Source organism: Pangasianodon hypophthalmus, chromosome 14 (assembly GCF_027358585.1).
Source record: "Pangasianodon hypophthalmus isolate fPanHyp1 chromosome 14, fPanHyp1.pri, whole genome shotgun sequence".
NCBI lineage: Eukaryota > Metazoa > Chordata > Actinopteri > Siluriformes > Pangasiidae > Pangasianodon > Pangasianodon hypophthalmus.
The window spans coordinates 23,401,358-23,427,463 of record NC_069723.1 but is presented as its reverse complement, the minus strand read 5'-3'; the positions used below and the strand labels follow the sequence as shown (position 1 = coordinate 23,427,463).

Genomic DNA, 26,106 nt, shown 5'->3' with positions numbered 1-26,106 from the left:
ACAGCTCGAGTGTCCTGACTGCAGCTCCAAATGCCCCACTCTGAATGCGAAACAGCTTCCGAGCCTGTTTTCAGTTCCACCTCTTTTAAAAATTGCCTCGCTGCATTTTGTCTGGATAATTTTGTGGAAACAGGCGAACTGTGTTCCCGTATATTAAATCTGACAAACCTGAAGGAACGCCTGTGCCAGAAATAGAGGCTGTGAATACGGCAACAATGGAGGCCCTCTTCTATCTCTGCTTCCATCTGAAAACAATTTCTCCGCAGCAGCGTGGGTTTGTGATTGGTTCCTGGAAGAGAAGACGCTTATGATCCACTTCCTGAGAGATGCATTTTTATTTTTTTTTAGACAAAGAGACAGAGATGTTTTTATAGGATTTCAAAAGACAAAAGATTTGTCATCCTGAATCAGCTGTGATTTTGTTGCAAACCTATAAAAGAATATAAAAAACTCAAAGTGAGTGAGTCACATGGAAAAAAAACAAGGGTTCAAAAAGCACAGGTGTTGATTAATTTTCTATAACAGCGACTCTGACTGTAGTGCAGCTGCGAATCACAGGTTTATATTAATGTGCTCGGTCTAATACGTTATCGTTTCTATAGCAACAGCTCATTCACAGGGACTCACAGCGGATACGGCACGTAAACAAGATTAAAACACGTGTGTATTCGTTGAGATGGTGATTTGTTTCTTCTATGAGGAGATGTTTATTTAACATTTATGGAAGGAGTCTCCAGTGTCAGCGCTTTGTAACAGTCAGAGGGAAAGCTGTAATTTTCCAACATCTTCAGGACAGAGGAGTTTACACTTTGAGTTACTGTTACTGCCTCAAAGCTGATTATTTTCCTCTGGCAGCCCATCCTGACTGTTATTGTTCCTCTAACACCATGCAATTTGTAATTATTACAATTCCTTTTTTTTTTTTTTTTTTACTTGTTTTACAGTTTATAGTTACATTTAATGTTGTGGAACGTCCAAGAATCAAGTTAGTTCCTGTTCTCACTTACATTATAGCAGCTATAAACAGTTGTTCCCTCACCAGCCTCTCTTTCTTTCTCTCTCTTGAAGTTAATAAGACAAAAACAAACAAACAAACAAACAAACAAACAAACACAGCTTGTCATGTTACCGAGAAACCGCAAAGTGTAAACTCCTCTGTCCTGAAGATGTCGGAAAACTTCAAGCTACAGATTTGACACTGGAGACTCCTTCCATAAATGTTAAATAAACATGTTAAATAACAACACCATTTTAAAATCTATTCATTCTTACACTTAGATTATGTGTAGTTATGTGTAGTTGTTACCATACAAATTATAACATGTTACGACAATGCATTAATATAAACATGATGAAACACTGAGAGTGCTTGTTTATTATTATTATTATCATTATTAATATTATTATTATTATTATTATTATTATTATTATTATTAAAGTTTAATATTGAAGTTAACCATGACAAACATGACATCAGGTACTTTTTAATGTAAATCTCAACATTGATTTTAAGTTTAAGTTGATTTAATACTGATTTAAAGTCATAACACATAATTCTATTTTTTTTTAAAAAAAGGATAACAGATAATATATAACACAGAATATCAAATTTACAACAAAAGGGGGAAAAAATAGCGATGACTGCAATAGTACCCCACACTGTTTATGCTAGTCGTTGAGTTTTCCTTCCCTCCAGCCCTACAGGTGGCGCTGTGACTCTCATCTCGCAGTGCAGCGCCGACTTTTACACCCGCAGAGAGAAACTCCGCCGGTTGAGGCCGGATCTCAAAACCAGTCTTTTCTCCCTAGATAGTGCACTTTACTGCGTATAAAACAGTGGCGCCGTGAACCCTACGGAGTGCACTAATACATACACTACTGATGTGTTTGGAACTCGGACCGGTGCATCAATAATCTGACATCGGCTACAGCTCAATCCTGTTACATGTTAACTAATATTATAAAAAACAGGTAATAAACAAGGAGTAAAATGCAGTCGGATGACGCGCAGTATCTCAAACGGTAATTTTATATTTTATTAATCTCAATAAAACAGAAATTGATGCAGAAAATAGCAGAGGAGAGCTGTTTAAATGCAGTTAGGGTGTGTTTCAGCTCCATCGCACCTATAAATACATTTACATCTTTATATATATATATATATATATATATATATATATATATATATATATATATATATACACACACACACACACACACACAGCTTTTATATCTACAGTATTCTGCTCACTTTCACCCTGTTATTTTATATATTGCTGTAATGTGAATTAAATTTATTATACAAATTATTATTTCTACACACACACACACACACACATATATATATATATAATTTGTATATTTTTTCATGTATTTTATTTTAAATGTAGTACTTTTAATGTATTTGTTTTTAACCCTTTCATGCATAAATTATTTCCAAGCATATCCTGATCTTTAGGTTTTTATTATTATTATAATATGTCATAAGAATTTTGTATTTTTTAAAATATCAAAAAAAGTATTTGGATTGTCTTTGTGCCAAAAAAAAAGATTGTAAAAAAAGGTTAAACTATTATGCTTGAAATATTAATAAAATATAATAATAATAATAATAATAATAAAAATAATAATTTGGGTTGTTGACCAAAATGTATCGTTCGCATGATGCAGCTGATTCTGCAGTAAATAAAAAAGAGAAAAGAAATTTTAAAAAAGAGATAAGACATTCATTTTCATTGGATTTTGAAACAAAATTCTTTTCTCAACTTAATTTGGGATTTTGTGTAGGAAGTTTGCAAAGATGCACCAGAGATATGCTGAAAAAGACAACTAGTCAAGAGAGCAATAAAAACAGCCTTATACTGACTATCAGTAAACGTGGACATTGTGCATGTAAGATATTAATTAATTAAGTTCTTATTGATTGATTGATTGATTTTTTTTTTTTTAGGAAAGTGAAGCCGGGGAATATCGATGTTCACCCCACAGAGAAGGCTCTGGTGGTGCACTACGAGGTGGAGGCCTGCGTCCTGGGAGAAAACGGAGACTCCGTACACGAGGAGCGTAAAGAGTGTCAGAAGATGTAGGTGTTTCAGTTTCACTTCTTCAGGCGTCTTCGGGTTAAACGTTAAACATCAGTAATACATCACACTGAACCTCGACTCATACGTTACTCAGTACAGGTTACGTATCATGATGTTGCGATTTTCTGACCAAGTGGCTGTTTGGATGCTCCACAACACTAAATGTAACTATAAATGGATAAAAAAAACATGATGAGTCAGTCTTTAATTATAAAAAAAAAAAAAAAAAGCAATGGCTGTCAAGTCGCTGTGGTGTAAGAGGAATTAAACACATCAGGACATGTTGTTATGGGAAAATAATCCACTTCAGGATGGTAACAGTGACTCGGCTTCATCACATCTTCCTGTCGTTGATTAGTTTCCCATAACAGCACACCACTGACCTGCAGAACTGCAAGAAGCCCAGCAGTAAAGGTGTTAAAGGTATTAAAGTCTGGAGAACCTGTGATTTTTTTTTAACCTGAAAACTTCAAAACTTGATTTTTTTTTATTCTATCTGAATTTGCTCCTCAGAATTTTATACTTTTTTAACCTGGATTTTTGGCAAAGATTTTTTTTACTGAAATTTATTTACTACCTTAATGTTTGTCCAAAAATTTTAGGCTTTCAGCTTTTTTTTTTAACCTGAATTTTTTTTTTAACCTGATTTTCTTAAATTTGGAATTTTGAACCCAGAATTTTATACTTTCTGTTTTTTATTTAACATGCATTTATTTACGACTTGAATTTTTTGACCCATCACTTTATCCTTTCTGTTAAAAAGTAAGACGTGTCAATCCATAATAAATAAATAAATAATTGTTATGGCTGTCAAATTGCTGTGGTATAAGAGGAATAAAACATTTCATGATGTGCTGTTATGGGAAAATAATCAACTTCAGGGTGGTAACAGTAACTCCGCTTCATCACACCATGCTGACGTTGATTAGTTTCCTATAATAGCACATCACACCGCAGAGTGTTTTCTTCTTTGCACAGTTTATCATTAAAGTTATCGTTAAGGTTCAGTGAAAAAACGTGATTCAGTTAGATGAAGACATGTTTGTTGTGTGACGTTTGCTTTCTCTTGGAAGCTCAGAGCCACCAGTTTAACACCATGTGTTAAAAACACGGACAGAAAAGACGACACAGAGAAAAAAAACAGCCGCAGCGCAAAATATTCGAGTCAAATCACCTTTCTTTCTCAGTGCATATTTAGAATTTTATGAACCTGTTCCTGCACAGGTGATGAGTTGAGACGATGCTGTTTACGCAACACTAAACTGATAGCTCTAATCTTAAGCCTTAGCTACATTAGCCTTCAGTCTCGGCAGAGCTGGGGTCCAGGAGACATTCATTTTTAACCTGAGATTTTTTACTACTTTAATTTTTGACCCTTGAATTCTTTGCTTTCTGAATTTTTAACTTGAATTTTTGGTGCTCATTTTTATTTACTTGAATTTTTTTTTTACTATCTGAATTTTTGTCTCCTAATTTTATTCTTTTATACTAATTTTTTAAAGCTATATTTGTAACTCTGAATTGTATGCTATTTTTTGCCACTTGAACTATTAAAATGGAATCTTAAGCTTTCTGATTTTTAAAAAATCACAATAATAATAATAATAATAGTAAAAAAATCTGAATTCTTTACTACTTGAGCCTGATTTTTCTGAATTTTGTGCAATTTTTTTGCCACTTGAACTTTTAACCTTGAATCTTTTACTATCTGAATTTTTAACCCAGAATTTTATACTTTCTGAATATTTTTAAACCAGATTTTTTTTTCTACGCAAATTTTTGAACCAGAATTTTAAGCTTTCTGAGATTTTAACTTGAATTTTATACAGAGATATAAGAAAATAAATTTTTTTACTACCTGGACTTTTCACCTTTTTATTTTTAAATTTCTGATTAAAAAAAAATCTTAAATCTTAGAATTTTTTAAGAAATGAATTTGTGACCCTAAAGATTATGAATTCTTAACCTGAATTATTTACTCTTTGAATTTTCAAGCTAAATGTTATGCGTCTTAATTTTTTTAATCTGATATTTTTCCTTTTTGAATTTGTAATCTAAGTTTTAAATCTGAGATTTAGATATATTACATTTGTATTCCCAAAATTTTGTACCTAAATGTTTCTTTGTGTTCTCTTGTGTGTTCTCAGCATACGACTGAAGAGTCTCAACGCCAGCACAGACGTCTCCTCTCTCGCCAGGAAGGTGGTGGACGAGTGCAAACTCATCCATCCATCCAAAGTGGCCGAGGTGGAACATCTGCTCTTCTACCTGCAGAACCGCAAGAAGCCCAGCAGTAAAGGTGTTCAGCGGAAATGCGAAGAACCCGCAACTCACAGCACACTGTAGTGTTTAATATTGTTCGCTTTTATCATCATTATCATCAAAGTCAGGTTTATCAGGCTGCGTGCTAGAGACACTTCACTTTGATAAATAAGGACGATTCCACGTACACGGTGTTTATTGTGTTTGAGCAGAACCCTGGTGTGTTCTCCGCCTCGGTGCGGTTCTTTAGTCAGGTGAGAACGTAGCGATCACACTCGGGGCTGAGCGAGTATCGAGCCGCTCCAAGTGAGAAAAAGCCTCGACTCTGAGTTGTGAATTGTACATGCCACGTGATTTAGTTGCAGCTTTTTCTTTTGCACACATGAGATGCTAAACTGAGCCGAGCTGAATTTTTTTTACTTTTTAAAATTTTCACCCAGAATTTTATTTAATGATTTATTGTCTTTTTTTTAAACCTGAATTTGGTACAATAATTTATATTAACCTGAATTTTTTTCTATCAGAAATTTTGACACAGAATTTCATACTTTCTTAACCTGAATTTTTGATGTTGACTTTTTTAAGCTGAAATATTTACGATGAATTTTTTTTTCAACTTTTTTTTTTTTTACTATTATTTTTAATCTAGAATTTCATGTGTATATTTCATTTTTGAACCTGTTTTTTTACTTTCTGAATTTTTTTTAACCTGAATTTTTTGACAGTGAATTTTTGACTCGGAATTTTTTACTTTCTTAATTTTCCACCCTGAATTTGTGACCCTGAATTTTACTGTTTTTTTACCATCTGAATATTTGTTCTTGAATTTGAATGAATTCAAGAAAAAAACATAATTGCTTTCTGTATCATTTTGTTTGGTCTGTGGCAATAATACTAATTAAACATGAGAAATGTGAGGGTTTAAAAAATACGTTACGTAATTGTTCCTGTGTTTATTTATTTTTTTAAATGTTTATTCATGAAGAGCTGAACCTATAGAGCAGTTAGAAATACATTCACAGGGGCATTTTGGTATCATTTTTTTGTAACGTTTCATTTTTCTTTTAAGGATTTTTGTTCATTTTTTTTGTTTCACTGTCTTTGGGAAGCAGAGAAAGAGGAGAAGAAGTTGGTGAAACCCCGAGAGCTCACGCCGTTTGAGGGGATGGAGGTACGGAATGGAAACACAGTCAGATATTTTCATTCAATTTTTTTCTCCTCCATTTTTTTTCCATAATCGTAATGATCATGTTGCGTTCCAGCTCGACGAGGAGGCCAACATCAATAAGATAGAGAATTACGTCGAGCTGCTATATGAGGGAATCCCGGAGAAGATCAGAGGCTCCACCCTCATCCTCCACCTCGCCCGAAATCCCGATAACCTGGAGGAGCTGCTGCAGAACGGTACCGCGCCCTGACTCCATGGGGTTCTGATTTATTTTAGTGTAAATGTTTAAAAATAAATCACATTAAATTGATAAAATACTCAAACCTCTGGAATTAACACCAGAGGCTTTTTTCCATTCTGCTCTCATTTCTTTAACCTAAATGTTATGCTTCATCATTTTTTAGCCTGAACTTTTTTACTACTTGAATTTTTTAATCTGAATTTTCCAACGTAGAATTTTAAACTTCAACATTATACTTCTTTCAACATGAATTTAAACTTCTGACTGAGATTTACCAAATACTTTCATTACTTGAATTTTGACCCTGAATTTTATGCTGAATTTTTTTTCAACCTGAAACTTTGTTGATCCAGAAGTTTATGATGCTTTTCACCTGAATTTTTTTATTACTTGAATTTTTTACACTGATATTTTAACTTGAATTTGGTTTCCCACCTTATGCTTTCTGATTTTTTTTACTATCTGAATTTTTGACCCTGAATTTTAATGCGTTCTGATTTTTTTAAAATAAATTGTTTACTACTTGAATTTTTTTTAATTTTCCTGACTGTATGAGGCTGAATTATATACTTCAGCCTTATACTTTTCTCAACCTGAATATCTTACCTATCTGAAGTGTTCACTTATTTTATGTTTTCTAATTTACTACCTAAATTTTATGCTTTCTGGTTGGTTTCTGATGCTATCTGAACTTCCCCTGAATGTTTTCTGAATTTTTAACCTCAATATTTGACCCTGATTTTGATGCTTTTTTACTTTAATTTTTTTTTACTACCTTAATTTTTTTTACCTTGAATTTTCTGAATTGTTACTACCTGAATATTTGACCCTTTAGTTTATGAGTTCTGATTTTTTTTTTAAACCTGAAAATTTAACCCAAAAGTTATGCATCTTCATTTCTTTTTTTTACTTTTAAATCTGAATTTTTTAATAATTAAATTTTTAAAATGTGACTTTTTAACTACCTATTTTTGTATTTAAATGTTATACTTTCTTTACCCTTCAAGCTTAATTTTTGTAATCTTCTTCAGACAGGTACATTCTGCTTATTCTGAATATTTAAATATTTCCATTTACTGTAGAAAAATGCAAAAAACGTAACAGTTACATCGCCGGTAAGATGCTGCAGTGTATTATTAATGTGTTTCTTTCTTTCCTGTATGTGTTATTTATCTGGTGTGTGTGTGTGTGTGTGTGTGTGTGTTTAGAAGTCGTGCTCGGTGCTCTAGCGAGAGTGTTAAGAGAGGATTGGAAGCAGAGCATGGAGTTGGCCACCACCATCATTTACATCTTCTTCTGTTTCTCCAGGTACCTGAGATTTATTTCATGTTTATGTGAACTGATTTAGATCTTCTACATGTTTACATTAGTGTCTGAAAATAGCAAAAAATGTGCTACCAAAAAAAAAAAAAAAAAAATTTAGGGAGCTAAAAATTTGGATAACTGCTGAAAATAGGGCAAGAGAATTTCAGACTAAAATGATTTTATACTACTCATTTTTTAGTATCTGAATTTTTTAACCTCACATTTCTACTATTTTTACTACTTTGTAACTACTTTGAATTTTCTAATACCATAATTTTTTTAACTTGATTCCCCCTGAGTTTTATATTTTCTGGTAATTTTTTAACAAAACCTTAATTCTGGTGACCCTATGTTTTATTGAAGTAAATTCTGTACACTTAAACACTTACATTTTTTACTCTAAATTTGTTTCTGTCTGATTTTTTAAAATTTTAATCTGAATCCTTCTGAATCCATCCTTTTTCCCTTGAAGTTTATGATTTCAGATTTTCTTTATCCTGCATATTTTACTATCTAACCTTTTATCTTAAATGTTATGCTTCCTTGTTTTTAACCTGAAATTATTTCTACTTGAATTTTTAAAATCTAAAATGTAACTTTGTAACTCTTTGTAACAGATTTTTGGCTAGCTGAGTTTTTATACAAAAAATGTACACACAAATGTTATACTTTCTGATTTTTTTAAACATAACCTAACTTTACCCTAAATTTCAAAGAGGTAAATTCTGTGTATTTAATAATGCATGAGATTTACAGTAAAAAAAATTCAATAACCTCAAATTACACACTTTACACATATAGATGGATAACCTTCTACAGATCTATCTATTTATTTTTTCAAGCTCAAATGACCTTTAACGGCTGTTTTGTGTTTCTCCTCCAGCTTCTCCCAGTTCCACGGTTTGATCACGCACTATAAGATCGGCGCTTTATGCATGACCATCGTCGAGCACGAGCTGAAGAGATACGACCTGTGGCAGGAGGAGCTGGAGAAGAAGAGCAAAGCCTATATCCTTACTGATGCGTCGAGTGAAGGGGGTGTGGCCTCCTACGCCTTAAAACTAACACATTTAAAAATTTCAGTTCAATTCAGCATCACACTTTATCGTATCATATCATATTGAAACAGCTCTAACCGATGTTGTGTTGAAATCTAAGTCGGCAAAGTCCAAAAGTTACATCAGTATTTATTTAGGAAAAGTTAGACACGTGTAATAGTTGATTTTCTAGCCTGAAAAATATCAGGAATAAAAATATGTGGACTGAAGACAGAGATAGCATTTTTTTTTTCTTTGTGATGTAACGTAAAAGCAAGAGATTATTTAAAAATTAACTGACTGAAAAGATGGCGAGCATTAAAATAAACCTAATAGGAGTCTAGTATATTGCTGAAATATTGCTCCATGAATAGTCCTAGTCATAAATTGAAATTTTTTTTTAACAATTATGTAATTTAACAAAATGGTTTCCACATTCCACTCATTATTCAAAAGTCAAAAGTCAAAGTCAGCTTTATTGTCAATTCTGCCACATGTTCAGCACATACAGAGAATTGAAATTATGTTACTCTCAGACCCTAGGTGCATACAGATAACACACACACAAAAAAAAGGATGTAAAAATACAAATGGAAATGCAAATGGATACATATAAATAGAGTATAAATGTAGATCTACAAGGCACAACAGATAGAGTGCAGACAGTGCAAATGTAAAGTGAGTAGTGCAAAGAGCTTATCAGACTGTTAAAGTGACAAAGTTAAAGTGACAAAGTAAACTGTCAGAAAAGGGTAATTTACAGTCCAATGCTGTATGAGGTAGAACATAGACTAATGCTGCACAGGTGACTGGTGCAGGTCCTGGGGAATGGGGGGGTGGGGGTGGGTTGGTGGTGTCAGAGGGTTGAGCTTCCTGACAGCCTGGTGGATGAAGCTGTCCTTCAGTCTACTGGTCCTGGCCTGAAGACTCCGCAGTCTTCTCCCTGATGGCAGCAGACTGAAGAAGCTGTGTGTCGGGTGGGTGGGATCACCCGCAATGCAAAGGGCTTTTCGGGTGAGACGGGTGCTGTAGATGTCTTGGAGGGAGGGGAGAGAGACACCAACAATCTTCTCAGCTGCTCTCACTATGCGTTGGAGGGTCTTTCAGCAGGATGCGTTGCAGGCGCCATACCACACAGTGATGCAGCTCGTCAGAATGCTCTCGATGGTGCCTCTGTAGAAGGTGCACATGATGGGGGCCGGGGCTCTGGCTCGCTTCAGTTTGCACAGGAAGTAGAGACGCTGCTGTGATTTCTTGACCAGTGATGCAGTGTTGTCAGTCCAGGAGAGGTTTTCTGTGACGTGCACACCCAGGAACTTAGTGCTGCTCACTCTTTCCACAGTCACACCATTGATAGTCAGAGGAGCATGCTGACTGTGCGCTCTCCTGAAGTCGACAACAATCTCCTTTGTCTTCTCCACATTCAGAGAGAGATTGTTGTCTTTACACCACCTGGCCAGGCGGCTCACCTCGCTCCTGTAGTCTGTCTCATCTTTGTTGCTAATGAGACCCACCACAGTCGTGTCGTCTTAATGAAGAGATTGGACTTAATGAAGAGATTGGACTTAATGAAGAGATTGGAGCTGTGTGATGGTGTGCAGTCATGGGTCAGCAGAGTGAAGAGAAGGGGGCTCAGCACACATCCTTGAGGGGCCCCTGTGTTCAATGTGATGGTGCTGGATGTGTTGCCGCCGACCCGTACTGCTTGAGGTCTCCCAGTCAGGAAGTCCAACAGCCAGTTGCACAGCGAGGTGTTGAGTCCCAGCTGGACCAATTTGTGAATGAGCTGTTGAGGGATGATAGTGTTGAATGCTGAACTGAAATCTATGAACAGCATTCTAATGTATGAGTCTTTTTTGTCCAGATGTGTGAGGGCTGAATGGAGAGCAGTGGCGATGGCGTCATCGGTTGAGCGGTTGGACCAATATGCAAACTGAAAGGGGTCAAGGGAGGGGGGGGGAAAGACTTGATGTGGTGCATGACTAGTCGTTCAAAGCACTTCATTAGGATAGGAGTAAGTGCAACCGAACGGTAGTCGTTGAAGCAGGACGGTGACGACTTCTTTGGGACTGGAATGATGGTGGTGGCTTTGAAGCATGTGGGAACAACAGCCTGACTAAGTGAGATGTTAAATATGTCTGTGAAGACATCAGTGAGTTCTACTGCACAGTCTCTCAGTACACGGAGGGGACAGTGTCATCACCTGATCGCCAGGAGGAGGTGGAGTCTTTTGTGCAGTGGTGCTGTTTTGTGCCTCAAAGTGAGCAAAGAAGGCGTTCAGCTCATTCAGCAGGGAGATGGTTCTGTCACAGGTCTGCGGCGGGGGCTTGTAGTGCGTAATGGTCTGTATCCCTCGCCACAGGCTTCGAGTGTCTCTGCTGTCGCTAAAACAATGAACTATCCTCCTGGAGTACTGTCTCTTAGCCTCTCTGATGCCTTATTCAGCAGCTTATTAAAATAGCACTTTATCCAGCACACTATACCATGCACTGACTGTGAATTATTCACACAAATTAATGAAGCCACCAGATACCAAATGGAAATCATGAAATCATAATATATACGTAGGATATAAACGATTTTATCACACTTTTAATTTGAGGTTTTGTGCTCTCCAATTAATAAAATAATGCCAATGATTTTGTTAGTTCGATGTGCTGTCCTGGAGATAAAATGTGCCCACAGTTTGAAGGATAAGCTGACCGATCACTCATCTGCTATGCTTACATCTCACTTGTTATTCATTTTATCTCTTTATCCTTGACATCCTTGAACGTGAAGAAGATGCTGATAACCAGAACCTGAAGAAAGAACATGAAAAGGCTTATAAAAAATACCAGAGTCTTCTGGTGAAGCAGGAGCAGCTGCTGAGAGGTAACGCTCAGCCGTTTCTCTTTTCTGTAGAATTACAGAGTGAAGTGATATGAAGTATTATAACCACCATCCTGTTGTTCCAGTGGCTCTGTATCTGCTCTTGAACCTGGCTGAGGACACACGCACAGAGCTGAAGATGAGGAACAAGAACATCGTGCAGCTGCTGGTTAAGACTCTGGATCGGGATAACGAGGAGCTCCTGGTGCTCGTCGTCTCCTTCCTCAAGAAGCTCAGCATCTTCCTGGAGAACAAGAACGACATGGTGAGCTGGGTTTGTTCTCAGAATGCAAGAGTTGGTGAACTCCCAGGGTTTCGTGGTGGGTTTGCAGGGGTTTCGTGAGACTCTGATGGAACTGTCAATGAGACATTAAATTACATTTTAACAGTATATATTTTTACAAGTTAAGAATGAAATTAATTAAAATCATTCATATTGTAGTATTTTATTATAACCTCATAAGTAAAAAGCGATAGAAGTTGATTGAATTGAGATAATAGTTCTTAGCATGTGAGAGTTAAACGTAATTGATGGTGTTATATATCTAATTCATTCTTCGTGGCTAAAAGCGTCTTCATCTTTAGAACGCCTTAAAATCACTTTAAAAGGACAGACAGACTGTCAGTAAAAGAAAATCACAAGCAACAAAATCTCCAAATATTCTGTATAAGTCCAGAGAGGAACATTTAATATTTGGATTTAGGTGCAGGAAGAGAGACAAGGTCAAACCCTTTCCCAAGTGTGTGAAGTGTTTGAAGCTTTCTAATTTCTGAAGCAAAACATAAAAACCTGGCCATAAAACCAAACAAGGTGAGGTTGCGTAGATTAAAAAAAGAAACAAAAGCTGTAATTGAGTAACACAAACTTTTTCAACAAGCAAAAGATTCACTTAATGTTAACCTGCTTAACATCTCCAGGGTACTAGAGGCAAATAGTTCAGGCTGAAGGGGTTCAGCTGACAAAAAGGGACCCCGTGTCCTAATATGCTGCAAAGCACTTTACATAATCACCATGATGGAATCGGAGCTTTTGATGTAGCATTAATCACCGATATTAAATTTTATCACTGCAGTTCTCTTATTGCTACTTAATTTCTTTTGTTCTTCTGCTTATTTCCAGAAAAAAATTAGAACTTGACTTCAAATTATTATCAAATTAGAGAACAAAACTATCATGTCTGCTTGTTAAGTCACAGCTCGGTTCATGATAGTGATATAAATATGGTTGAAGTACAGAAATTCACAGAACACAAAGAGTTATCCACTTACTGGATATTGCTATCTTTTCGGTTAAGACAACTGGCTAACAATACAAATTCTATAATGAGGACAAAATTCAGTAACTTTCCCATTAAATTAGAGAACAATTAAATGCCTCGCCTGTTCAAGAAAGCTCAGGAACATCTGATTATATTTATATTTTTATCTCCTGACTCAGTAATCATGTTTTTATTTATTACTGAATACAGTATGTACAGTCTCTACCAGTTTTCTCTGAGAGAAGGGATGAATATTTAGCAGCACTGCTTTACTCGTGAGTTTATTTCATAATTTGCAGTGTGGGTGATTCTCCTGTGCTCAGGCGGAGATGGACACCATCGAGAAGCTCGCCCGCTTGGTGCCCTGCGATCACGACGATCTGCTGAACGTCACACTGCGCCTCCTGCTCAACCTCTCCTTCGACACGGGACTACGAAACAAGATGGTGCAGGTCGGCCTCCTGCCCAAACTCACCGCCATGCTGAGTACGTGCTCGAGAGATAAGAGTTAAAGCTGATTTTTAGTTCTGCATTAAAACATTTAAAACACCAAACATTTGCGCTGCTCAGCTGACATATCCGTCCCCGTGTTTTGAATTATACATTTACATTCCAAACCGCTTCTCATAAATCAGAGACTGTGAAATGCAAATTACACGGATTACAACATTACTGGAAATTGTAGCTATAGAACCTGCAGGCTAAGAACAAATTCATAGTTGTCATGGTAATGCTTTTATATGTGTATATATATATATACACTCAACTGCATATATATATATATATATATATATATATATATATATATATATATATATATATACACACATATATATATATATATATATATATATATATATATATACATATATATATATATATATATATATATATATATATATATATATATATGTGTGTGTATATATATATATATATATATATATATATGCAGTTGAGGTCAAAAGTTTACATCCCCCTTTCAGAATCTGCAAAATGTTTATTATTTTACCAAAATAAGAGGGATCATACAAAATGCATGTTATTGTTTATTTAGTGCTGACCTGAATAAGATATTTCACTTAAAAGATGTTTACATATAGTCCACAAGAGAAAATAATAGTTGAATTTATAAAAATGACCCCGTTCAAAAGTTTACATCCCCTTGATTCTTAATACTGTGTTGTTACCTGAATGATCCACAGCTGTGTTTTTTTTGTTTACTGATAGTTGTTCAAGAGTCCCTTGTTTGTCCTGAACAGTTAAACTGCCTGCTGTTCTTCAGAAAAATCCTTCAGCTCCCACAAATTCTTTGGTTTTCCAGCATTTTTTGTGTATTTGAACCCTTTCCAACAATGACTGTATGATTTTGAGATCCATCTTTTCACACTGAGGACAACTGAGGGACTCATATGCAACTATTACAGAAGGTTCAAACACACACTGATGCTCCAGAAGGAAAAAACGTGCATTAAAAGTCAGGGGGTGAAAAGTTTTGAACAGAATGGAGATATCTAAATATCGTATTTTTTCATTTAGTACTGCCCTTCAGAGGCTACAGAAGATAGTTACATGTTTCCCAGAAGACTATCACATAAAAATAAGTTAAAAATAAAATAAGTTAAATTTACCCTGATCTTCAAATTCAAAATATATATATATATATATGTGTGTGTGTGTGTGAGAAAGTTTGGCTGAAATCCCACTCGTGTTGACCAACGACAGCTACGAGAATGTTTATTTAGCATGCACTTAGCCAGCAGGCTAGCTATGAGGGATGGTAGGAGGAGGTGTTTCTAATTTGCATATTCATGCATATTCATAGATCCTGGTCTTATTAATTAGAGATTTTCCATTAGTTTTTTTTTTAGTTCTTTTCTGGGCATGAAAACAACAAAAAAAATCAGTGCAAAGGTTGTTTGCAGTTCAGGGGTACTTTCACAAACTGATTATTGCTAAAGCCAAACAACATAAAAAATGGAACAATTGTTTTTTTCACTCCAGATTTAGCCAGATGAGTGCAGCCCTTTGTGAAAGTCTTACATAAGAACATTGCCATGGGAGTTTTTTCCCCTTGGCTTGCTCATTTATGGAATCTAAATTTGCTAGAATTAAATAAATGATATGATACAACAGGGTTCAACTGAACAAAAATTGTATAACTACATAAACAAAATAGACAAAAGCCAACCAGCTTCCCGTATCAGGCAATGAGACTGAAAATTCTACATCTGGATTTCTGTAAAGCTTCTTTGTAATGATGTCTGTTGGTAAAAGTACTTTACAAATAAAAAAGCCCTTGTTACTTGGGTTTACACGTTACTGGGTTTGCTTTGAGTGGCCACGTTTTAAACAAAGGTTTTTTAGTCCAATTATATAAAATCCAACTTCTAATTTTCTCCATGTGATTACTTGCCAAACATACAAGTTTTTTTATTGATTTTTTTAGCATTTGGTGAGTTTAAGAGGCTCCCCAGCAGACCTCGTAAACTAACAGCCTCCTCTCTATCGCTCTCTCTCTTTTTTCCTCTCTCTCTCTCTCTCCCTCTCTCTCTCTCTCTCTCTCTCTGTGAGAGGTGAGGCATTAATGTGGGTCAGAATGTCACAGGCCGCTAATGAGAAGCACATGTCCTCTGATTATTACTCACACTAAAATTCAAGCTCTTGTTTCCTCAATTTTAAAGAATGCATTCCACCTCTCACCTCTCTCTCTCTCTCTCTCTCTCTCTCTCTCTCTCTCTCTCTCTCTCCCCCCCCCTTTCTGTCTTTTTCTTCTCCTCTTGCCTTTCCTTCTCACACTTTAGGCCATTTTTTTTTCAGAGGTCTCCAGTGGTACCATCTGGTCCTAATGGCCGATGTGTTAATGTCTTAAGGGGTGGTGTGTGTGTGTGTGTGCGTGTGTGTGTGCGTGTGTGTGTGTGTGTGTGTGTGTGGGGCTCAGCTCAGCTAATCAAGGCTTATGTAACAGATCCGTGCGTGTGTTTCATGTCTCCAGGGTTCTGTCACACTCTGAAAAGAAGAATGTTATTAATGAGACTGTTTATTTGACTTGTTTTGTTATAAGTGTGCGTGTGTGTGCATGCGTGTGTGTGTGTGTTTTCTGACCGGGGGTTGGAATTACACCAGCCAGAGCAAAAATAATACTCGAATAACAAACTCCTCTAGCAGTGCTATATACTGAAGTGAAAGAAGTGTGACTTGTGTAACTGTCAGTCCCGGCGAAGGAGGCGTGGCCTCTGTACCTGTCAGTCCCAGTGAAGGAGGCGTGGCCTCTGTACCTGTCAGTCTTAGTGAAGGAGGCGTGGCCTCTGTACCTGTCAGTCCCAGTGAAGGAGGTGTTGCCTCTGTACCTGTCAGTCCCAGTGAAGGAGGTGTTGCCTCTGTACCTGTCAGTCCCAGTGAAGGAGGCATGGCCTTTACCTGTCAGTCCCAGTGAAGGAGGCGTGGCCTTTGTACCTGTCAGTCCCAGTAAAGGAGGCGTGGCCTCTGTACCTGTCAGTCTTAGTGAAGGAGGCGTGGCCTTTGTACCCTTCAGTCCCAGTGAAGGAGGTGTGACTTCTGCGTGTCAGTCCCAGTGAAGGAGGCATGGCCTCTGTGTGTGTCAGTCTTAGTGAAGGAGGTGTGGCCTCTGTACCTGTCAGTCTTAGTGAAGGAGGCGTGGCCTCTGTACCTGTCAGTCTTAGTGAAGGAGGCGTGGCCTTTGTACCCTTCAGTCCCAGTGAAGGAGGTGTGACCTCTGCGTGTCAGTCCCAGTGAAGGAGGCATGGCCTCTGTGTGTGTCAGTCTTGCATAGTTTATGAAGTCCTAAGGGACGCATGACTGATAATATCTGCACTGTGCCATATCAGAAGCCAATAACTGCGTAAAATCTTTTGCCTATAATATGCTATACAACTTAAATGAAGTTTTTTTTGTCCTTTTTGTGCTGCAGGCAGTGAGACTCATAAGCAGATAGTGATGTGTATCCTATACCACATCAGCATGGACGACCGCTCCAAATCCATGTTCGCCTACACTGACTGCATCCCTCAGGTGAGAGATGAAAAACACACAAACACCAAATTTCTTGAGGACTGGGACACGATTTTTCTTTCTGTGTTAAATCAAGAAAAAAAATTGTGAAATATTAATACATAATATTGATAAGATGGGCAAATTTTATTGTGCTTCCTGCTGTAACACTCTCTCATCCTATAGAGGGCATAGTGCGCATGTGACCACATATAGAGGGTCACTAATGAGAGCCAGGACTGCTGCTTCGCTAAAACGGCTTCTGCCTAAGTGTTGTCGTCTTTAAACCCTCTCGTCTTGTCTAATTGGGTGTAAATTCCTACCAGATGCTTGTAAAAGTAAAAGCATGGGGAAATTGTTCTGCCTAATCACTCAGCCTGCGGTGCGAAGTGACGTCACGACCTCTCTGAGACCTCCAGGGTGGTTAATAAAGCAGGATCGGCGTGACGGGGGGCATTCAGGGCCATTCAGGGCCAGGCAGAACGAAGAAATAAGGAGTTCTGCCCCAGTCTTTTGTGTGCTTTTTACTTTACTCCTATTAAAAATGTTTAAAACTGTTCTTGAAATGTAAGCCTTTATGTTCTCTCAATACTATAAGATTAACATGTGGATGTTCTTCTTCTCTTTGCTTAGCAAATTCAAAATAAGGTGACGCATACCAAATTGTACAATATTACTAATCGTAATGATTCCAAACATATTAATTCAGCTCTTTGACCACGTGATGATGATTACGCCTCTTTGTAATGGAAAGCACAGAATATACTGAGACTGAAAACTTGAAATAAAGGTGTCAGACGATGTGTGTGTGTGTGTGTGTGTGTGTGTGTGTGAGAGAGAGAGAGAGAGAGAGAGAGAGAGAGAGAGGAAATGCCTAGAGGGGTTTTAAATGATGAGGACGAGGGATGAAGGACGGGGGGACGTGGGTCTCTGCTCACTCAGGTGCCAGCGAGTCTGGACTGTGTGATTTAGAGCTGTGAGCAGTCATGTGATACACACGTGTGGGTACATGACGACCGATTATTTACAGCATTGCTGACCTTATAATACCTTCAGCTTCATTTTTTGTCTCTCTCTGTGTGTGTGTGTGTGTGTGTGTGTGTAGCTGATGAAGATGCTGTTTGAAAACAGAGAGGAGAGAATCGACTCGGAGCTCATCTCCTTCTGCATCAACCTGGCAGCTAACAAGAAAAACGCTCAGATCATCTGTGAAGGTACACACAGGCGTGTGAAATATATTACACCATAACTGTGTAATCCTGTAGTCCACAGGTTACAGCGGAGCTTCCATATTTGAAAAAAGGCTAAACTTTTCATTAAACACTGACTGACATGAAGCTATCGACCAACCAGGTTGCAAGCTGTGGGTCAAGCGAGAAAAACAAAAATGGAGGATAAAGTGGTAGTCAAAAAATGAGTCATTACTGAGTGAACATGAGGAGATTTATGACGAAACTGCTGTATTTTTCGGACATTCACCAGTACATGATGTGACAAAAAGGCCATGCCTCCTTCACTAAGATTAACAAACACAAAGGCCACACCTCCTTCACTAAGATTAACAAGCACACAGGCCACGCCTATTTTACTAAGATTAACAAGCACACAGGCCACACATCCTTCACTAAGATTAACAATCACACACATGTGATACCTCCTTTATTAAGATTAACAGACACACTGGCCATGTCGCCTTTTTAAAATTAACAAGCACACAGGCCACACCGCCTTCATTGAAAATAAAAGACACAGAGCACACCTCCTTCATTAAAATTAACAGACACACAGGCCACACCTCCTTTATTAAGATTGCCAGACACATAGGACACACCTCCTTTATTAAAATTAACAGACACACACACAGGCCACACCTCCTTTATTAAGCTTAACAGACACACACACAGGCCACTCCTCCTCGTCTTCCTCCCTCCCTTGTCAGACAGATTGACTTCAGCCAGGTGTTTGTATACAGAATAGGATTGTGGTTCGAAAATGTATTTATTGACATCACATGAAACTTATTTTTGAACATATTTTTAGGAAACAGTCTGAAGATGCTGATGAAGAGAGCGCTGAAGTTTAAAGACCCACTGCTTATGAAGATGATCAGGAACATCTCACAACATGATGGCCCGCTCAAACAGCTTTTCCTGGTGAGTCGTTTCTCGTTAAGTCCACTCGCTTGCTCCTGTAGTGTGCACTACTTAGCAAAACACACATCATGTGTTTATTTTATACATCCAATATCAGTATCTGTGATAGAAACGTTATTGCTAAAGATTATTCATTAGAAAACCTGAACTGGATACAGATTTCTTATTAAATGCTACAAAGAGGAATTTTCCATAATGCAGCGTTGTTTCACATTTTGTTAACATCTACGCTTTAAAGGAGGCGTGGCCTGTATGCCTTTTTGTTCCACTGAAGGGGTGTGGCCTCTGTACCTGTGATGTTCCATTAATGGAGGCGTTGCCTCTATACCTTTTTGTTTCATTGAAGGGGTGTGGCCTCTGTACCTGTGATGTTCCTTTAAAGGAGGTGTGGCTTCTATGCCTCTTTGTTCCATTGAAGGAGGTGTGGCACCTCTACCTGGCAGTCATAATAAAAAATATGCATGGCCTCAGTGCTTGTCACAATGAAAGAGGTGTGGCCTCTGTCCCTGTCAATCCCATTGAAGGAGGTGTGGCCTCTGTGCCTCTAAACTCAGCAGGAGGTGTGTCCTCTGCACTTGTCAGTTTTCTTGAAGTGGGCGTGGCTTCCCACTCAGGGTGAACCCTTTTTTTCTCCCATCGTTGAACGATCTTTTAAACAATATTTATAAAACAGAGTGGTTGTGAGTTTGCGTTCATCTCCTTGCTGCAGGATTACGTGGGTGATTTGGCGGCTCAGATCAGTCCTGAAGAAGACGAGGAGTTTGTGATCGAGTGTTTGGGCACGTTGGCGAACCTCACCATCCCTGACCTGGACTGGGAGCTGTTGCTCCGCGAATACAACCTCGTCCCCTACCTCAAAGAGCGCCTCAAACCTGGTAACCCTGAGCGCTTGTCCCTGTGTGTGTGTGCGTGTGTGTTAGCTCTTGTATGAGTGTTATGGGCATTTCTGGGCAGTCCATTGGTCCACCCAAGTCCCCAGGCCTGACCTTTGTCCTCTGTGTGTTTTAGGCTCAGCAGAGGACGACCTGATCCTGGAGGTGGTTATACTGATTGGCACTGTGTCCATGGACGACTCCTGTGCTGCCATGTTGGCCAAATCTGGCATCATTCCTGCTCTTATAGAGCTTCTTAATGGTAGGAAACACATCTGTCCAGCTTATATGTGTCAGGTTCCATCTTTTATTGTCTCATAGTATGCTTATTTACTGTAAACAAACACCACATTTGAGTAACTTAGGCTAGCGATAGGCACAGTTATACAGTTAAACTGAATTGCATCACTAAACTCTTTCCTTTAATTTCCTTTGTTAAAACTATATTTAATTAAAGGAAAAAATAAATAAAAGTCACTCACAATGTTTGAGTCTCATTAAAGAAGGCGTGGCTTCCCACTTCATAAAGCTAATCGTTTATTATTATTATATTGAGACAGCTCTTGTATTGTGCTGAATCAGTATTGTCATCTTTTATTCACAACCCTAATCGTGTATTATTGAGACAGATTTTAACATATTGTGTTGCACTGAATAAATATTGTAATGAATCATGTTAAATTGAATTAGTATTGTATCGAAACTTGTTGCAGTCCAACAGTATTGTAATGTATTGTAACAAATTATGCGAAAAATGCCATCATAGCAAGTGAAAATATCTTGAATATAGTCAAATTGTTCTAGCATTACTATAATAAGTTTACAGTAAACCAGATATAAGATTATTAAAGACATATATTCTGCTAATTTCAAGCTCAAAATAGTCTTGTTCTGTTGGCAGATAATTCTGCTAATTTTAAGCATTTATTTTTAGAAAGAAGCAAGATTATCTGCCAATAGAATAAGAAAATTTACAGCTTGAAATTAGTAAAAAGGTCTAGAAATAGGTTTAGTATTCTTATATTTTGTTTACTGTAATCTAATTATAAGAAATACTAGATATATTTGACTATAATCAAGATATTTCCACTTGCTAAGATGGATTTTTTGGAGTGCAGTCACTATTTTAAGGAATTGTGTTGTATTGAATCAGTATTACAACGAATCATTGGATTGAATCAGTTTTGTAAATCTTTCTGTAATGACTTAGCCGTCTAATGAGTCATATTACAGTGAATCAGCAATGTAACCAGTCAGATTTTATTGAATCATTATTGGATTGAAATATCTTGTATTAAATCAGTACTTTAGCAAATCATATTGAATCAACATTGTAATGAATCATGTTGGATTGAGTCAGCATTGTAATGAATCATGTTGGATTGAGTCAGCATTGTAAAGGATCGTGTTGGATTGAATCATGCATATGTAGGATTATAGCATATACATATCAGATGATTCAGACATTCAGAAGAGCTCGAATGTTCTGGGGGAAAAAAAGCATAAAATCACACTGTATCCAGCTGCTGCTCGCAATAACTGAGAACTGATTAAACCTGGCTTCCTCGTGATGCTTTATCAGTGGGAGGTCATGCTGAAATATGGCCATGTGTCTTAGTGTGGCGTTTAATGTCTCGAGGATTAGGCTGCTCAGGATCAAAATGAAAATGTGGTGCTTTTAATAATCAGAGGACGGAGAGGAAAGATCTGCACTGTTTCAGAGGAGACAGTGGTCTCGTCTCTAAATCAAGGCTTCTCACGAGAGCCCTACTGCACGAGGGCGTCTTTTTTCATAACGTCAGCTTACATGAACCCACATCTGTGTAACAGCGCAGCCGTGATTTCTCTCTGTATATGTGTGTGTACTGTGTGTGTGTGTGAGACGCTGGTGTTGGTAACAAGTGAGGGAAGCTCATAGCTAACTGCTGCATACTGACATCAAGCTATTTTTATAATGTTGAATGATAAGATACTGTGTTTATTATACATAATGTTCTTATTCACTATATATGTGTGTGTGTGTGTGTTTTCTCTTTACAGCCCAACAGGAAGATGACGAGTTTGTGTGTCAGATTGTCTATGTTTTCTATCAGATGGTTTTCCACCAGGCCACCAGAGATGTCATTATTAAAGACACCCGTATCCTTTTTTTTTTCTGAACCTTATACACACATATATGTACTATCTACATAAAAAATAACACCCAGTGATGCGTCCTGATGATATTAGAAAATCGGGTGATCGTTCATTTTCTCGTGTACTTGTGCGATATGGAGGTGCGATTTCAGCCACAAGCGGCATTTGAAGTGAGATTTTCTCAGCTGTATGAAAATTAAGTATGACAGAGTGAAGTGACAAATCCCAGGGATCATCTCGAATGAGTCTTCAGACCACAAAATGGCCACAATATTCCTGAGGATGGTATTCATTTTGTTTTTTTCTGAGACATTCAAATATTATTTCAATTGTATTCATGCTGAGTGATTTCCTGAGATGATCGCTTGTGTGATATTCACAACTATAAAGAAGATACATTTTTTATTTCTGATATATTGTCTGCTATATATTGGTATTCACATAAACGTTAGCCTTTGTCATTACCTCTTCTATATCCAGCGTCCATATTGGCCAGTTGCCTTACAACAATATTCACTAGTAGTAATTTAGTTCAGGATTGTGATTAACGTGTGCGTTTAGTGCAGATTTTAGATTAGATTTAAACCTCGCCTCTTTTTATCATGCTCTGGTTCCTGAACACGTCCTCGCAGAGGCTCCAGCGTACCTCATCGACCTCATGCACGACAAAAACGCAGAGATCAGGAAAGTGTGTGACAACACACTGGACATCATCGCAGTACGTACACGCCACATGCTGACACGTCACTACACGCCATCGCTCTGATCTCCATCCTGCAGACGAGTGTGTGTGTGTGTGTGTGTGTGTGTTTGTGTTTTTAATGCTCTAGGTATTAAACAATATTACAAAGTTCACAGGTAAACTATTTATTTATAAAAATTGAAATATTGACCCACAGAATCAAAAACAATTAGGACTTTTTTAAAAAAAAAAAAGAAGATGCCTTTTATTCAGCTGGAATTTGAAGCAAGTTTTCTGAGCCTTAAGAAACTTTCCAAAGAAAAGTGAAATGTAAAAAATACAAATTGGAAAAAGGAGAGTGTTTTTTTTTAATGAAGGATGATTTGCAGAAAAAGAAAAACAAACAAACAAACCCCAAAATGGTGTAGGTTTTTTTTTCTTTAAATTCAGCTTGATCTGAAAAAAAAAAAAAATTCTAAGTAAATAAAAAATAAATAAAAGGGAGGGTGTTTTTAAAATTACAATACAATTACAATAAAGTTATTTATGCATTTACAATAAATAAATTGTTAAACTTACATCAAGTAAGCAAATAAATAAATAAAGGTGCAGTAAATGATCAGGGTGAGCAGGGTGTGTTTGAGAGCCGCACTCGTTGAAGGAAGTGTTCTGTTGACGTTATTAAGTCACTCGTTAAGTTCCTCTGCCACATGAAAGGGATTGTGGGGGTCTGGTGTGTGTTCAGGGTGTGTGTCTCTGTGTGTGTGTGTGTGTGTGTGTGTGTGTGTGCAGAAACAGTTGCGCTGCATGTTGAATTAGATGATCAGTAAGATCAGGCATGAGATGTTCACTTTGTCAGGATACTCGCTATCCGTCTGTCTGTCTGTCCATCTATTCATTTATCTATCTGGCCTTTTATTAATCTGTCTGTCCATCTCTCCTTCTATTCACCCGTGTGTGTGTGTGTGTGTGTGTGTGTACAGGAGTATGATGAACAGTGGGGTTGTGTTTAATGTGTGTGTGTGTATAGGAGTATGATGAACAGTGGGGTTGTGTGTGTGTGTGTGTGTGTGTGTGTGTGTGTGTACAGGAGTATGATGAACAGTGGGGTTGTGTTTAATGTGTGTGTGTGTGTGTGTGTGTGTATAGGAGTATGATGAACAGTGGTGTGGTGTTTAATGTGTGTGTGTGTGTATAGGAGTATGATGAACAGTGGGGTTGTGTTTAATGTGTGTGTGTGTGTGTGTACAGGAGTATGATGAACAGTGGGGTTGTGTTTAATGTGTGTGTGTGTGTGTGTGTGTACAGGAGTATGATGAACAGTGGGGTTGTGTTTAATGTGTGTGTGTGTGTGTGTGTGTATAGGAGTATGATGAACAGTGGTGTTGTGTTTAATGTGTGTGTGTGTGTGTGTGTGTGTGTGTATAGGAGTATGATGAACAGTGGGGTTGTGTTTAATGTGTGTGTGTGTGTGTGTGTGTGTACAGGAGTATGATGAACAGTGGTGTGGTGTTTAATGTGTGTGTGTGTGTGTGTGTGTGTGTATAGGAGTATGATGAACAGTGGGGTTGTGTTTAATGTGTGTGTGTGTGTGTGTGTAGGAGTATGATGAACAGTGGGGTTGTGTTTAATGTGTGTGTGTGTGTGTGTGTACAGGAGTATGATGAACAGTGGGGTTGTGTTTAATGTGTGTGTGTGTGTGTGTGTGTGTGTGTGTGTGTGTGTACAGGAGTATGATGAACAGTGGGGTTGTGTTTAATGTGTGTGTGTGTGTGTGTGTGTGTGTGTGTGTATAGGAGTATGATGAACAGTGGTGTTGTGTTTAATGTGTGTGTGTGTGTGTGTGTGTGTGTGTGTGTGTGTGTGTGTATAGGAGTATGATGAACAGTGGTGTTGTAAGATCCAGTGTGAGAAGTTCCGCTGGTTTAACTCTCAGTGGTTGGAGATGGTGGAGAGCCGGGAGACGGAGACGGAGCCGTTCCTCTACGGAGACACAGAGACACTGGAACCACCGGACCTGTTCTACAGCACGGGTCAGAGCACACACACACACACACACACACACACACACACACACACACACACGTACGCCAAAACATTCGTTGAGCTTAAAGCACAAAATTCAAAACAACTTTATTATTGAACTTTATAATTTTCCCAGAATAATATGTTGAATAACATATTATTATCCAGATCCAGACTGAATAATCAATAATTAATAGTTGTGTGTGTTTTAGTATATTTTTTATTTTTACTAATATATTTGTACTCATGGAACACGTGTAGTGGTGTGTGTTGGTTAGATTGTGTGGTGTATGTGGTGTGTGTATTTTTGTGAAGATTCAGATTCAGAGAGGAAACGTCTCCGCTGGGTTTCTGTCCCTTATGTTTGTTTGTTCTCTGTGTGTGGTGTGTGTGTGTGTGTGTGTGTGTGTGTGTGTGTGTGTGTGTGGTCACAGATGGGATGCCTCCTGATGCAGGTCTGAGTCCGGACCCGTACGCTCAGTATGGAGACTTCGGCGCATGGTGAGTTAGACAGTTTTTTCATCATCCATCCAACTGACGTGCGATAGAGAAACAATAAGACGTCTCCAGGATCTCAACGTGACACACACGTAGCATTTATAATGTGATTTTGTCAGTTTTTATAAGAGAACAAGCTGTAAGTGTAACACTAGTTCAGTTTCGAGAGCGTCTAAAGTCCTTCATGCTCCTGTCACTTTCAGCTTTTCTGTTTGGTAGGAAAATAAACACGGTTAAAATCCCACCCGAGCTAAAAGCATCAGCCGCATTCCTCCTCACTCACACACATAAAATAACACGTCACCCCCTCCATCCACATCCATCTCTGTCTCCATCACTCCTCCTCAAACTTACACAGAGCCGAGCTGAGAAAACAAACCCACAGCTCTCGCTCTGATAACACACTCGCAGCTCTCGCTCTGATAACACACACTCGCAGCTCTCGCTCTGATAACACACTCGCAGCTCTCACTCTGATTAAACACACTCTCAGCTCTCGCTCTGAT

At 37.9% G+C, this 26,106-nt stretch overlaps 1 protein-coding gene across 4 annotated transcripts in view; it reads left to right on the top strand.

The window, feature by feature from the left end:
• The first annotated feature begins 1,878 nt into the window (after positions 1-1,878).
• kifap3b (kinesin-associated protein 3b) overlaps positions 1,879-26,106 on the top strand; it is a 32,394-nt gene continuing 8,166 nt past the window's right edge. Inside the window, exons 1-19 of one of the 4 annotated variants that reach the window (XM_034310920.2) lie at positions 1,879-2,022; positions 2,951-3,082; positions 5,231-5,382; positions 6,458-6,516; positions 6,608-6,749; positions 7,963-8,062; positions 8,943-9,067; positions 11,872-11,970; positions 12,054-12,232; positions 13,550-13,712; positions 17,155-17,255; positions 18,340-18,448; positions 19,275-19,387; positions 20,097-20,262; positions 20,396-20,521; positions 22,300-22,398; positions 23,028-23,113; positions 24,951-25,110; positions 25,537-25,603. In XM_034310920.2, the coding sequence (XP_034166811.2) occupies positions 1,991-2,022; positions 2,951-3,082; positions 5,231-5,382; positions 6,458-6,516; positions 6,608-6,749; positions 7,963-8,062; positions 8,943-9,067; positions 11,872-11,970; positions 12,054-12,232; positions 13,550-13,712; positions 17,155-17,255; positions 18,340-18,448; positions 19,275-19,387; positions 20,097-20,262; positions 20,396-20,521; positions 22,300-22,398; positions 23,028-23,113; positions 24,951-25,110; positions 25,537-25,603 (2,210 nt within the window). In that variant the 5' untranslated portion in view covers positions 1,879-1,990. Of the gene's footprint in view, positions 2,023-2,950; positions 3,083-5,230; positions 5,383-6,454; positions 6,517-6,607; positions 6,750-7,962; positions 8,063-8,942; positions 9,068-11,871; positions 11,971-12,053; positions 12,233-13,549; positions 13,713-17,154; positions 17,256-18,339; positions 18,449-19,274; positions 19,388-20,096; positions 20,263-20,395; positions 20,522-22,299; positions 22,399-23,027; positions 23,114-24,060; positions 24,106-24,442; positions 24,657-24,950; positions 25,111-25,536; positions 25,604-26,106 lie in introns of those variants that run through there. The other 3 variants (XM_034310919.2, XM_053239939.1, XM_053239940.1) reach the window with 3 other exon arrangements.